The 16,100-nt window shown below is 39.4% G+C and overlaps 1 protein-coding gene across 2 annotated transcripts in view; it reads left to right on the forward strand.

The window, feature by feature from the left end:
• Positions 1-16,100, forward strand: part of rab3gap1 (RAB3 GTPase activating protein subunit 1) — a 71,539-nt gene that overhangs the window by 46,295 nt on the left and 9,144 nt on the right. Inside the window, exons 19-24 of one of the 2 annotated variants that reach the window (XM_042426029.1) lie at positions 2,391-2,618; positions 2,866-2,962; positions 5,386-5,489; positions 7,559-7,674; positions 10,977-11,079; positions 15,229-15,252. In XM_042426029.1, the coding sequence (XP_042281963.1) occupies positions 2,391-2,618; positions 2,866-2,962; positions 5,386-5,489; positions 7,559-7,674; positions 10,977-11,079; positions 15,229-15,252 (672 nt within the window). The remainder of the gene's footprint in view (positions 1-2,390; positions 2,619-2,865; positions 2,963-5,385; positions 5,490-7,558; positions 7,675-10,976; positions 11,080-15,228; positions 15,253-16,100) is intronic. The other variant, XM_042426030.1, reaches the window with a different exon arrangement.

The following is a 16,100-nucleotide window of genomic DNA, read 5'->3' on the forward strand; positions in this document are numbered from 1 at the left end:
ATGTGAATTGTAGCAGTGTTAGAACTAACCTCAATCATGGGTTTCTTTTGAATACATACATTTTATTATCCCTTTAAAAGCTTTCCTAGCCTTTACAACACTGGTTTATTGGCCCAGGAAACTCACAGACCAATTACATGCATTGTAAATCATTTCACATAATGCTGCTCAGCCAAACAAATCTGTGCATTCCGATAAGCATTGCGTCTTGAGTCAGTGAGTGAGATATACACTCTGAGGGGAGATAGGAGACGAGAGACAACAGTCAAGAGGGGACAGACTCTTGCATGTTCAGTCTTCCCACAGGCAGTTCAAAACCGGCATGTATCATATGTTATGTCTGAGATCATGGTGATTATTTAAAACGGCAATGTTGACAGGCAGGTCGGTGCAGCATCAGCAGTAATTGCAGGTGTTTTACTGGACAGTTGTGGTGGAGAAGGAGCTGAGCCAGAAGGCAAGCGGCTGAAATAAATTTCCTCTGTAGGGTGTCTGGGCTCAGCCTTGTAGATAGGTTGAGGAGTTCAGAGATATGTAGAGAGCTCGGCGTAAAGCTGCTGCTCCTTTGCATTGAAGGGAGCCAGCTGAGGTGGTTTGGGCATCTGGTTAGGATGCCTTCTGGATGCCTCCCTTTGGAGGTGTTCCAGGGCATGGTAGGAGACATTGGGGCAGACTCAGAACGCACTAGAGGGATGATTACATACATCTTCTGGCCTGGGAACCTCTTGGGAGTCCCCAGGAGGAGCTGGAGGATGTTGCCAGGGTAAAGGATGCCCTGGTTACCTTGCTCAGTCTGAGGTCACTGCAACCTGGTCCTGGTATCTCTGTTAAAATGAGCTGCCATGTGATCTTTCTACATTAACCTGAAAATGTCCTTTTTTCTTTCTTTTAAACAGTGCAACACAGAACAAGGTGTTGCAAAGAAAGTATACAAACAAAAGAAAAAGCAACCCAAAAAAGACCTGATAAAAATGGACTTGGGCTATGAAAATTTGTCCAGGAACTCAGCATCCATGACGTTGTCCAGGAAACAGAAAAGAAAAAAAGATTTTGTTCTGTCAGCCACCAAATGCCAATAAACTCCCATAGCCCCAACATCAACTGACTTCCCCACCTTAACTATTGCATAGTCCAGATTCCACCATTGTTACCATCCATATATCAGTGTGTCCCCTCAGTCACACTGACTCCGTAGTGGTCTCGAATGAAATTTTCCACCTCTGCAGTAGACATGAAGGGTGTGCCTCACATCCAGCTGTTTGAACATTTTCCTTGCAGTGGTAAACAGCTGAATGTCAGGGTTTTATTAAATTAGATATTTTATTTAAGGCTGGAGATATACATTTTTCTTATTGCAAATTCCATCAAAGGCAACATGTTAATCTGTCTCTAAATGCTCTTTGACGAATGTTGTCATCATTGATTAATTCACCAATCATTTTCTCATTTAATCGTCATCATAATCATAATCATCATCAGTCTATAAAATATCAAGAAACAATGAAAAATGTCTCTGAACGCCAGTGAAAATATTTCGGGAGCTCCAAGTGACATCATTAATTGTCTTGTTTTGTCTATGCAACTGTCTAAAACCCAAGAATATCTAATTTACTAAAATGCATTACAAGGAAAATGTGAAACATTTTGTCATTTTTCTTGAAAAATTACTTAATTAACCATTTCGTTATCAAAATAAGTGTCTGTTGATCTAATTGATTAAGCAACTAATCGTTGCAGCTCCTTTCCCCATTATTGGGAATATCTTAAAGCAGCTGGCCACGCTCAATGTTGCCAAAACAAAAGAAATGTGTGGACCTCAGGCAATCTGGAGTAAACAAGTATAAATGTACCTGTCGTGAGATGACAGTAAAGGTCCTTGAATCCTGGAATCCTTGAACCAGTTCTTTCTGACTGGTGGAGAGTCCAGGGTATTTTTCCTCTATGGGGTTGTTTATACCTTCAAGGGTGTTATTAGTCCTCATTGCTGTCATATGACAGGGGTTAGAGTTGTTAGTCACATTAGTCCAGGTGTGAATGGGTGTTACATGGCTTATGAAGGATGATGATAGGACTGCATTGTAAGTGGCTGATAAGTGGTGACATCGGCCCTGTTTACACCTGGCATTAACATGAGTCTTGGATGATCCGATCACAAGTGGACAGCTCTAAGTACAGGTATGAACACACCAAAGACTCATTGAGGACGCATTGAGATCCGATCACTCAGACCACATCCGTAGGTGGTGTGGGCTGCATATGGCCACATTCTTTTAGCAGTGTAAACGCAATGTGTCCTGGGCCACACTGAAGGACCACCTACTCAATTGATGTCCTCTATTTTATTATTTTGTTTTACAGACTGAAATAAAACTTTTCCTGTCTCTCCACAGGCAGCGAACCCAGGCTGTGTTCTAGAGGACTTTGTGCGCTGGTACTCACCTAGGGATTATGTGGAGGAAGAGGTGGTCGATGAGAAGGGTAACAAAATGGTGAAAGGCGAGCTTAGTGCCAGGATGAAGATCCCAAGCAACATGTGGGTGGAGGCTTGGGAGACAGCCAGGGCTACACCTGCACGCCGCCAGAGAAGGCTTTTTGATGATACTAAGGAGGCCGAAAAGGTAATTTTCAGTAGAGATGAATGATACACTGACATGAGAAGTCACTGATTGAACAGTTTATCAATATGTTCAGTAAAAGCCTTCCACAGCTGGATATGATAGTGTTCCCAGTGAATAAACCTAAAAAGAAAGTGACCATGATCAAGTATCTTGCATCATAATGGCATAACGGGTGGAACTGAGAGAGAGCAGCAAGAAGCAAACATAAAGTAGCTAAACTCAACCTGGGTTTTGACTGTCTCCTCAGGTTCTGCACTATCTGGCAATGCAGAAACCTGCAGACCTGACCCGCCATCTCCTGCCCTGCATACTCCATGCTGCAATTCTGAAGTTGAAGGAGGAAGGTGAGCAAACATTGTTTTGTCAAAAAATTTTAATCACATCAAACAGCGAAACATATGGGCTGTAACTACTAGTTAATCTCCACAGTATTATCAAGACCACCACATAATAATAAATGAGGAAAAAAATTATTATTAAATTATTTCATGAATAAATAAATTGAACCTTGAACAGTATTGTCGCAATTTGTGTCAAAAATAGCACACCTTCTCAGAGTCTACTCAGTCAAATTGGAACACAAAGATGTACACACAATCCTGCAATCACTGCAACTTTACATTGATAGTAGTAAAAGTAAACCAGATGAAATGCCTGTACATCCAAAGTTGCAGTGTAAATAGCAAGTGCTAGAAGCTAATTCAGCATGACCTTTTCAAAATGTAAACAAATCTAGGCGGAAAAAATTGAGGTGTAGATAGTTCCCAGTTTAATGTTCAGGCATTAGGGACAGTTAATCCTCAATGATTCTATCATTTTTTCTGTTTATTGGGTAGTTCAGAATAGAGGCTTAACTGATGGTTACTGCTGCAAAAGCTGCCTTTATTTTAGGCAGCCAAAGGCAAGCAAGTCTAATAGAAACAACATGTTGCTAGGGCTGTAGTCAGGACGACATAAGTAGAGTTTAATCCTAGTCCAAGCAGCTCAGAGTTTGAGTCAAGACAGAGTCCAAAGTCAGAAAAAAGAAAATGAAAGGAAAGGAATAATGTGCCTATTTCATTTGAGAAGAAAAAACTGTATCTGTTATCTGTGTATATTAATGCAGAGAATGTTTTTGAAAACACTTGGCCAAGCAGAGAACTGAAACAGTAAACATCAAGATGTTCTGCACTCTGATGCTGTCTCTTTCCGTTCTGCCTTCTGAAGGCCTGACTCTTAGTCTTTAACCCCAACAGATCAGCCTACAATATGAAAAATGAGTCTAATTGGTTCACTAGTTTCTAAACAAGGAACTGCACTTTACCCGTGTTAGTTCAGGTCATGTTGCATGGAGCCTAGGTCACCGTCAGCACATTCTGGTTTGAATGTCTGATTTTGCCAATGGAATCTACACATTTACCTATCTGTGTTATCTACGAAGGCCCCCTCCGACCTTGGTGACCATGCCAACGCTGATTTACCCTTTATCAGAGAGGCTTTCGCTTCCCTTAACATCGCAGACAGCTACTCCGAGTCTCAAGGAGAGGAGAGAATGTCTCCTTCTACTTAAGAATTATAGTGTGACCTCAAGGCCCATGATTCACCCAATATAACCCACTTTGTTACCCCCAAAGATGGAAAATTCATAACATTCGAATAACATTCGAATGTTATGAATGAATAACATTCTCCATCCAACACTTTCATGCAGATTATGCCTGTTTTGAAGGCTGATGTCAAATCAAAGCTGATTCTATAAGACATGATTCAGCTGTGATTTAATATTGGTTCACATCAGCTTCCTGGAGTCACAGTTTGCGTGTCATTTGTGTGAGTGTCTGCAAGGTGCGCCTCTCTATTCAATGCATTTGCATCTAGGGGAGGAAGCAGAAATAATAGGAGGAGGCATGTTAACAGAGGTAGATTATGTATTCCACTGGATTTACTAACATGCAGTTTGTAACTGTCAGTTTTGAAAGGAGAATTCTCCTCCTCTGAAGACCAGGTGTAATCACAGCAGATTGTGGTTGTTAAAGGAACCCAATTTAAATGTAGCTGTCTTTAAAGTCTGTGTTTGGCTGCATTTACCTCCGTAATAACATCCATATCAAAACCATCTCCACCTCCTCTGCTCTGAACTGCTGGACCTGCTGCTGCATCCCTCTGTTGACTTAGTGAATATCACCTTTTTTTTTCAGCTCAATCTGTCAGTTTGTTAAATCAGTCTGTCAGAGTAGCTAAACCAGGAATCTGTAACACCCCAGCTAGTAAGTTTCTACACACATGTACCTTTGTAGATGAAGCACTGCATGTGGAAGCCAATGATGAAATTGATGAAATTGCATTGCAGCTACATATTTAGCTCTGGTTCAATGTTTTTGTTTTCTCATGTATGTTTTGTTATGAAACAGTGTTTGCCCCATGATGAAAGACAAAATTCTCATTAAAGTAAATCTTAAAGTAAATCTAATCAAATGTAATTTGTAAAGGTTGTCAGCTAAATGCTGAAAATATAGAAAATTATGAGAAACTACTTTAACTTAGGGAAGAAATAGTGTTTCCGATGGCAGGAATGTGGGAATTATATTACGTAGTAATTAGTATACTATATAGTATACTATATTCTGTTGAAACTATATTTTAGCATTGAATAAAACACATAGAGCGATCATTCCATATTCTCACTATTTTCGTCAGTAACCTGCTTACTATTACTCTTACAACCTTTGTCATTGTTTTTTTTCCTCTCTTTCTCTTCCCCATCTCTTCCCCATCCCTTCTGTAACAGAGTCAGTTGAAGACATCCCATCAGTCAAAAAGACAATCCAGCAAGCTACGTCTCAAGCCAGCAAACTCCTGCACCACCCAAACCACGACTACAAGAAATTAGAGGTCAGTGACAGGCAAGACTGGAACACAGCTCACCTCAAGCCTCTCATTCTTCTAAAGCTAAGGCATCTGGCAGGCCTATAACTTTGTGTACAGTCATTCTATTGTACTCAAAGCGTTAGCATAACTGCTTTGAAATTACACACTGGGGAAGTTGACTGTCCAGCAAACAAATTTAAAAAATGAGGTACAGAATTTCACTTAAAGGAACTCAAAATCAAATAGGGTTTTTCTCACTTTTACTGTTGTATTAATAATTAATAATAATAACTAGAAAATTCTGCAATTTCTGTAGAAATTGCATGTGATTGCTGAAAGCTGATTTAGATGGCATTACTGAAAGCTGAATACTATTGAAAAATCTACCAAGAATAAAATCAGTCATGGGTGGAATTGAACCTACATCCTCATGTTTGTAAGTCAGACATGTTATGCACCAAGCTAACATGTCACACAGCAATGCAAGGTCATATTTTTGTGTTTAGACTTTCAATTGCATGAAATATATGGGTTGTACTTTTTCAGACAGAAGTTTTCTGAATTATTATGTGTGCGTCTATTTGCATTCCAGCATCGGATGATGTTTTTGTATGTATTGTTTTTTTTTTGTGTGTTTCTGAGATGAAGACGATTTTGAATTGTAAATGAAACCTGAGGGTTTGAGGTGACTAACAGTTTAAAACAGAAAAAGAGAGAGGTTTCATCACAAGGACTGTGTTTTGCAGTCTCCATCAGCAGATTGACAGCACCTGTGTGAATCTGCATTTTTTTCATCTTCAACTCTACTGAGTTCTGCCCTAAGCAGGATTCAAACTCACAATCTTTGGATCTAAAAGGAGCTCTGATGTGACATGATCTTAAACCGATCTGTCACACTGTCAACTCAGACGCAGTTTACATGACAACAAAAGATCAATCTACATTTTAGGTAGTTATATTAAAGAGAATTCAAGTCGCATTGAATTATGGTACATGATAAAGATCTAAAGCAACTTTGTACATAAGAGCAATATTACGAGGAGCATTGCAATGAGCGGGTATTGAACACAGAACCTTGTCATCTAACAGGGAAAGCTGACCATGAGAACAGTGTTCTAAACCACTGAGCCAACAGACATTCCCTAAAATGGGAGAAAAAAGTTCCCATTTTGTTGAGGAGAAATTTATTTGCCTCAAAGTAGAGCTTGTAGCCCAGATATTTGTACATCAGCAGTGAAAGCAGGATTAGCTTACCATGAAAATGTATGATATGTGTACAAAGTGTTTGGAGGAAGAGAGAATCTGTAAGTTGAAGGAACTGGAGTGAGAGGAGACACACATCCTGCAGAATGTGCTGCAGTCAATGAGAGTGTGACAGGGACTCTCTATCAATTAAGGCTCAGATCTCAAAAAGTATAAGTCTTATGTGAAATGTATTTACATTTTGAGAGAGAGGAGGCTTGTGGCGACATATTGAGGTGGGATCTCACTCCCACATAACTGTGGGAGTGAGACTGTCTAGAATTTTTTTTCTGGTCTAAAAATATCTGTGCTCTCCACTGTGCCTGATCACATGGCACACTGGTGAGACCTGACAACAGCTGTTGTCAGCAATCACACAACAATGTGTGATTGCTTTTAGCTTTTAAGAGACCTAAGAGCTAAAATGGCCTGTGTCAGACAGAGACAGAACTGAAGGGCTGTGTATAGAGCCAGTATAAAATACATGGAGTTTTCTGAACTGTAAATCATGCAATTTTTTTTCCAGTAGAGCCCCAGATTAAAAATAAACATCTGGAAATATGCGAAATATGTCCCCTTTTAAGTTTTTTTTTCATTTTAATTTCCCGAAATTGTGGAACTATGGATAAAAAGAGCATCTTAAAATTACAACCAAAAACTTGCACTTCAACCATATAGTCACAACTTCAAATCTAAAATGTTTAAGTAGAGAGTGAACAAAAACTAAACTAATCCTGACACTTATGGACTGCATGGATTGTTCATGTGTTTTGGGTTGAAGCATGCCTCATGTGAAGTTCTTCCAGCTCCTATTTTGACAGCATGCATTTGTGACGTTTCTCTGTTTATAGGATTTCATTAACCAGTTGATGGCCATGGAGACAGTCATCACCCGAGTTCGCTCTCTCAAGGCCAAGTTTGCCACTGGTGAGGGTGAGAAGGGAGAAGACACAGAGGAGCTGGAGAAGTAAGTTGCACACAGCTCTATTTGAGCAGATTTTCAGTCAGAAATGCTTAAGTCAAGGAAATGACCATTTGTAGCAAATGTTATACAGTTTGGTGGATAAGCCCTGCTGAGAAACTAATCCTCTCTTGAACGATAATTCCAGTTTATTTCAACCTGACCTATTTTTCATGATATAGTACTATGGGCCATGCTAACATTGCATTTTCAAGCTCCGTTATAAAGACTTGGGGCAAGCTGTGCAAGCCTCCTACATCTTTCCAAATACACATGATTTTACATTAAGCATTTTAAATGTTTGTCTGAACGATAGTAAACACAGATACTAGCCGCCTGGAAGAACTACTATGGCTAACAACATGAGGATCTACATCCAGGGCGACTTGGGGCGGCTGTGGCTCAGGAGGTAGAGCCGGTCGTCCACTAATCGGAAGATTGACGGTTCAATTCCCGGTTCCTCCAGTCTACATGTCGATGTGTCCTTGGGCAAGATACTTAATCCCAAATTGCTCGTGATGGCTGTGCCATCAATGTGTGAATGTGTGTGAATGATTAGATTTCCTCTGATGGGCAGGTTGGGACCTCGCATGGTAGCCCCTGAATGGGTGAATGTGATCGGTAGTGTAAAAGCGTTTTGAGTGGTCTGAAGACTAGAGAGGCGCTATACAAGTACAGTCCATTTACCATTTTACCATTTACATGTGTGATGCTAGGGAAGAAGTAGCAGACATGATGAAATGGTCCGTGCCTGCGAGTTTCAGAATTGTAAAAAAAAAAAAATTACAAGATACACACACTCATTTTAAATTCCCCAGACAGGCGCTGCAAATTCATTTGTTGTGAGCGTGACATTAGTGACTCCTGCGTTGCGGAAAACACGGAGAGAATCTCGGAATTTCATAATAAAAATAGAATCAACTGTAAAACGCGAAATATCGATGAATTTGCCAAAATGTGGATGCAGTTTATAAAAATCAGGGTTTTCCCAACCATTATGTGGGTTAGGCGCAGGGCCTAAGTGTTTTTTCACAGCACCTAAGCCGAATGAACAGAAAAAACTATGCTGAGAGGCTCTGCCACATTTTGGTGTCATTTATGGTTGTGCTGCTTCTGTCTTCTGCTGTCTGTGTTGGAGTTTCACTGAGGATGGGGCTCCGCTCCTCCACACACACACACACACACACACACACACACACACACAAACACACACACACACACACACACACACACACACACACACACACACACACACACACACACACACAACCAGCAGAGAGGCTGCAGTTGAGACAGTGAACAAGGTGAAGTGAAGATAACGTTTTACTCGAGTAGATGAAAACTGCTTGTTACTGAAAGAGCAATAAAATCTTTGCAAGTAAAAAGCCAATAAGAGTAATTTATCAAAATACCTGTTCAACAAGCATAAACATGTAGAAAATTAATATTTTCAACTGCTTAGAACATAGGGAACTTTTATGAACAAGCTAAATTGAAAGCTGTCTCTATGCACCCTAACAATTTACCTTAGTGTGCCACATATATTAAAGTGTGCCACTTATATTAGGTACTGGCTGAGAGAGCAGACCCCCCCCTCCCTCTACTAGCAGCAGAGGAAGGAGGACAGGAGGAATGACTGATAGTCACTTATGTCTGTGTTCTTCATTCTTTCTACACCTCACTCAGTATTTTGATATCTGGAATATGATTTATTTTATTGACATTTTAGATTTCTTTCCAGTGAAATATTATTGAGCGTATATAGTGACTTTGCTGTTGTAAACTTTACAGTTACTGCTTTAGACACAATATTTAGTTATATTTAAAATATAAATCAATTCTAATCCTGCTCTGAATTTATTCTTTTTTTAAAAAGAATTCTTTAGTAATGAAAAAGAACCAGTGAGAATATGAAGTGGACCAATAAAGGTTTGGATAAGTTAAAGATAAAATCCTAATGATTCCCATCCCTACAGCTGGTTAGTGGCTACACTCTGACTTTGGGAGAATGAGAAAATTGCTGTTCAAATCCCTTCACATACAAGCCTTGCTTTACAAATGTTATTTTGTGGTCATTATTTTTTATGATCACTCACAAAAATATGAAAGATTACTTCAGGCCATAGCACTTACATATGGGGGACTGAAATTGCCATAATAAAAAATGAATACAGAAATACATAATTAAATATATAAATAAATTAACAATAAATACATGTTTGTAATGAAAAAGGCTATTTCTTTATTTTAGACTATTAATTATAGTCTGGTGTATATTACTAAAATATAGTTAAACATACAGGCTGTAGTTTATCTTGGTTTATCTAGTATAGTTAACAATCACTTAGCTAGCGTTTTAGTCTAAGTAACATGTAAGCTAATGATACAGACACAAATGTTAGTATATTAACCTAACTTTAAGGTAGTTAGCATTGCTCAGTAACAAGTTGCTAATAAAATAAACACGGACTTTGAAAAGGGTAACGTTAGCAACAAGAGTAAAGATACCAAAGCTCTGACATTACGCTAGTGAACTAACATTAACGTATTGAAGAACTTAGCATAAATTAGCTTTTTTGTGGATTCAGATCCATTCAAACAAGGGACACTATTGAAAAGACCAGAGCCCGGGCCCAGCCTGGACACAGAAACTATATTTTGAAAGGATGATAGGTCAGACTTGAAGACCAGATAACCAATCTGGCTTTACCCTGAGGTAGGACCGCCTACCTCATTAACATACTGACAGAAGTACAGAAATAAATAAATGTAGCAATACAGAAATAAACATAGAAATGTAGAAATGCGTAAATAAATAAATGAATCTATACATGTAAAAATAAAGAAATAGCCTTTTTCTTTACCAAAATATACTTATTTTTAATTTATTTAAGTATTTAATTATTTATTTCTCTATTTATTTATTTGTTTTTTTTATTATGTCAATTTCAGTCCCCCCTACTTACATATCTGCTTCACTTCTTCATGCTAATGTCTGAGTGTACTGTGTATTTAAGCGCTTTCTTTGATTAAAAAATAGTGCAATGTTGTGTTGTATCATTCCAAATTCATTGATATATATTCATTTCATTTAGTGTATGATTCAATTTAGAACCTTATTGAATTGTTAAAATTGTATTCATCCACTACATGATCAGATTCTCTTTCTGATGACAAACACAGAATTCAGAAAATTTTGAATGGAAAACATGGAATCTGGAAAAAATTCAAACGGATTTCCCTACTACTAGCAGCAGGGCTCTATTGTGATCAACTCACTGACCAGTGCTGCTGACATCTTTCTCCAGGTTTGTTAGCTCTCTGCTGGAAGAACCAGAGGTGGTGGTGATTGGAGCTGGCCAGGGGCCGGCAGGCAGCATCATCCACAGACTGTTTGCCAGCGCTCAGAGGGTAAGCAGCCTCTCACTCTCCTGCTCCCTATGACACTGTTCACCAGGGTTTATTATTTCACTAGCCTTATGTATTGTACCATGTGAAAAGACCAGAGCTCTCATTTATAACCGTTGGGTATGCACAAAACGGGGCTTGAAATAGATATACACCACTTCCCACACAAAAGTTGTGATCTATAAAAACAAACTTGACAGGAGAATGTGAGCACCCGTACATAAACTCTGACCCATGTGTATGAACATTTGGAGACAGGGAAAATTGGCGACGCATATGGTGAGGTGGTGAATTGAAGCCAGATTGTATAATCATGCCTCTCACACATTTAATTTTACTTAACTAATATCAAATTTTATTTATAGATCACCATTATCATAAACATTTGAACTAGCAGTGTTATCTGTACTTGCACTATCAGTGCTGCCTCACCTGGAGCGCAGTGTGGAGGGTCAGCTGTGGAGCAGCACAGCAGCTGCTGAAATGAATGATATGATATCAGGATGTGGCAGGATTCTGTAAAGTCTGGCTTGCCTTTCCCTGATATTAAGCGTGAATATACTGATTCCTTTTCACCTCAACCACGTTAACTAACTGATGAACTTATCATCATCGGTTGTAGAAATCCAAGATGACATCAAATAAATTAGCTTAACAAACAACTTGAAAATAATTTCAGAACAGAGCGCTAATTGATTTTTAATAATATCTTCTAATACTGTGCATATATCACCAGGTATGATTTTAGTTTCCATATAGTTTTTGTGTGTAAAATCACTGCAGTGAACACACATCTATCACTGGAGACACCGTGGTTACGGCCACACACACACTCTGCCTTCTCCAGTCACCTCACCGGCACATCTTCACCACTTGCACTCATATATGGATTGTGTAAATTAGAGAAACACCTGTATGCTAGATTTTAGAGTAAATATAAATGAATACAGTGTTTATTGTATTTTAGATATTGAGTGTGTGATGTAAAAAACACTTAAAACTGGTTAACTGGCAACTCCGGCTGCAGGGTGTCCGGTAAGAAACTTAACCAGAGATGTCTGAGTTCACGATAAACAGGAATATTTACTGAAGTTGCATATGGTTGTTTTGGGTTACACACATACCTTCAAGAAGTCCAAAAACGGGGAAATAAAACAGTAGAAGTCTGTTCACAGCTGTTGTGGTCCTTTCTTTGCAGCTGCGAGCAAGCAAGCAAGCAAGCGAGAGGGCACATACACTGACTCTCAACAACACTGATTGGTCAGGTGTCTCAAGACAGAGAGACTGATTTGACTGTCCGGCCAAAGAAACACATGCACATCAATATTCATGAAGGCTTTTGCATTGACCATTTCTTGTTGAACGTGGGCACGTAGAGGGCGTGATATCAGGCTGATCCACGTGCACACATTTCCACATAGACTGTGATTTATAAAGGGAAACATGCTTGCATTCGTGCGTACGCAGTTTTATAAATCTGATTTTTTTTTTGGTACACGCCGTTTTCTTCTTTTGTGGGCATCTACACTTTTAGTATGGATCCTACACACTGATTTATAAATAAGACCCCATATATTGTACTCTCTGCTATGTTTTTTATGTAGGCAGGTTTCATTTGACATTTGGAATTGGAAGCAAAATTGGACACTAGTGACACAAATAGGTTGTTTGGGGGATTATCATCTCTGATTCATGACCATCTGCCAGTGGTCTGGTGGCATCACTGCCCTGGCTGCCTTGGCTTTTGAATTGTTGGACTGAGACTTGGTCATCATCTAGCACTCCAGAAGACTGCGGAGCAGGATACAGGGCTCTAAGTCTCAGACACAGACAACGACATACTGATAAATGCATATTTATTTAACTAAAATGGTTAATAAGTGAATAAATGAGGTATCAATGCAAACAGATAAATGAATAATCCACCAGAATGAGTGTAGTGGCGAGTTACAAGTTATGAATGACTGATGGTGAAATGTCGGAATGATAACATAATTACTGGTAAATTAGTTGAGGCTAAGGTAATATAACTAGAGAGATCAATTCAAACGACACCAACTCTTAATCACAGAAGCAGAAGGAGGTCAGGAAAGGTTTTCTGTATCCTACTTTTTTGTAGCATTGTCCTCAGATGAACTGATGACTCAGCTGTTGTCAGGGCGATGAGAGATCAGCTGTTCAGTGGCATGGTTTCCCAGCGTTTTCCCGCACGTGAGTGTTGCGGGAGCCTGAAGACAAAATGTTTTAACGGTTTCTTCAGGTGAATCGCAGAATCACCACAGGATTTAACCGTTAGATGAAGGAGACAAAGTTGATTTGATATCGTCGTCTCTGGTAACACAGTGTTGAAGATGTCTTGATTTGTGGAAGAGTGGGTTGTTTTGCTTTGAAGTCTCTTGACTTACTTTCTTACTAAATAACTTGAAAAATAATTTCGGCAGCTGAACAAAACTATACTTCAAGGCATTAAGCGCGAAAGAATTTCAACATAAAGTTTGTTTAGCTGAAGTAACAATACTGCACGTAGCTTAAAAGGAAAGAAAGGTAACTTAGCAGCTCATGTTATATGAAAGGAAAAGCACAGAGAAAATTAAAATGGTAGAAGTCTTTAGGGATGCGACATGCGTCTCCTTGGAGATACAAAAAGGAAGAAGCTCTGGGCAGAGAGCAATATGCTATGTTTTTCAGCAGGGGCGTGTTTTTTGGTGAAGACGGACATTCTCCTGCGTAAAACAGAAAATCCTGTCTGAGAGAAAACACGTTATTTCCCCTGAGTTGATTACCCTAGATTAACTTTAAATCAAAACTTACCCATTTCACCATTGCCATTCACATTTAAACATGAATTACCTAGTTCAATACATTACTCAAATATTCAGAGACACATTTATCTATAACATAATCACTATCCAATACCTGAGTTGAATCCTCTGATTAGGTTACACAATAAAATTAAAATTCAGTCTTTTGTTGACTGTACTTCTATGAACACAAAGGTTTGACAGCAATCAATACAATCTGATGGAAACATACTATAGTTATTTAACCAACCTGCTTAAATTCTATTTATAGCTATTAATGTTAACACAGAAACAGTCATAAAGAGAGCAGAGAGAGGGGAAGTCCTCTGAGCAGAGCTGTGATATTGTGTGATATCGTGTGATCTAATATCTGTAATACAGCCCACAGATTATAAAACATACAGTACATTTTTTAATTTTTGGTTGGACCACAGCAGCGGAGCCAGCCTTACACATAGGAGTGTCTCTGACTGAGTGAATGAGTCATGAAGTTGCACCATTGGTCGGCCAGCCAAGTGTTGGAGTCTCCCCATAGGCCTTTGCTCTTTCAAAAATGAACCAGCGCAAACGGTTTTCTATTACATCCTAAGGGTGCAGTAGATGCCCTGCCTCGGTCTGCACCTAGACTCCCACACCATGATTGCACAACTGTCGGAGGAGTGTGTGGAGGCGTTGTTGCGGCTGAATTGATGCGTGAGGTCCACGGCCTCAGTGCCAGCAGGAAGCGTCATGTTGCTCCTTGGGATGATGTCAGCAGCTCACCCACTGGTGCACATGGGGCTGCTGCTGATGAGAAACCTTCAACATTGGTTTGCACGGCTTCATGCTGCATCCAAACCGGGACAAAAAGTGTGAGCTCACAGAGAAAACAGCTCTCCATGCACCAGGAGGCATGAGGGAGAGCACACAGTTGAAGCACCCCAAATAACAATCACTGCATTTCTAACCTTTTGTTTATTTTTTTTTTTGACTCAAATGTAGCTTAACCATGTCATGTGATATGTTACTTCAGTACACTTTAACAACAAATATTATTGGGACCACTACAGAGAATTGCAGATGAACATTTAATATCCAGGAATTCACATTATAGACACTACCACTGACTATCCCTGTAACAAATTGGTCAATGTGTGAAATTAAGGCCATACACGGTCCAGCTATATACTAGGTTTTGACCTAGAAACTGTGTTTCTTCTTAGCATTCTGGTAATTGTGTATGCTTTTGAGGTAATCGGCAATCAAGTAGTTCCTTACACAAATATGTGCTTTTTCTTTTTTTGTTGTACATTTCTTCCATTCGACTGTGTTTTTATGTTTTTTTTTTTCTCCCCCTGCTGCTTGCGTCAAGCTGGCTGACTTCACGAGTGACGAGGTAACCACCAACAATGAGACTTTTCCTCCCAACTACCACTGTACCCCTACATTCCCTCAGGAACTTTCCAACAATGATATATTGAGTAGGACTAAGTAAAGAGCTGCTGGATTTTATCCTCAGTACAAAAATAAGCATATATTAATAGGCTCCAGAGGTTTGTGTGCACTACAAGGAACTTATTTCCTCATCAATATTAACAATACAGTGGAAACCGCTTATAGTGATCACGGTTTCAGTGATCAACCACTTATATGTATCAAAAAGCTCTAGACAGAATCATACCTATACAAATGCTGTTTAAATAATTTGCTTATAGTAATGAAGTAGTCTGCTTACAGTGTTCATTTTTGGTCTTTTCATACATGAAAACATATGGAATTTTTTTTTAAAACTACAGTATTTCTATTTTACTCCCATGATGCACATATGATATGCAATTAGCAGCTGCGGCACCATTATCAGGAGGCTGCAGGATTGTGTAGAGGTGCGGGGTATGGTTGTGGGCACCTTTATTTGTAACCGCCATGAAACAATCAGAAAACGTTTTATTCCTCTCATTCACCAGCTTTCTCACTACCACTGCTCGCTCTCCTCATCCCCTCTCTAGCTCACTCAACCACTGCTTCTCTCTCTGTCTCTCTCTCTCATTATCGAAAGAAGAGAAATGTCATCTCCTCTTCCTAGTAATGTTTTTGTCCTCCCTCATGGCAGGGTCACAGCTCTAATCAGTCTGATCACCGCCTATAGTTGGCCACCGCAGTGTTACAAGTTGCGTTTCTCCAAATTTGATTCTGGTTCAACTTTCACACTGCGGCCCCCACCCCTGCAGCCTAAACGCACAACCC

This window comes from Thunnus maccoyii, chromosome 11, assembly GCF_910596095.1.
Source record: "Thunnus maccoyii chromosome 11, fThuMac1.1, whole genome shotgun sequence".
Taxonomy (NCBI): domain Eukaryota; kingdom Metazoa; phylum Chordata; class Actinopteri; order Scombriformes; family Scombridae; genus Thunnus; species Thunnus maccoyii.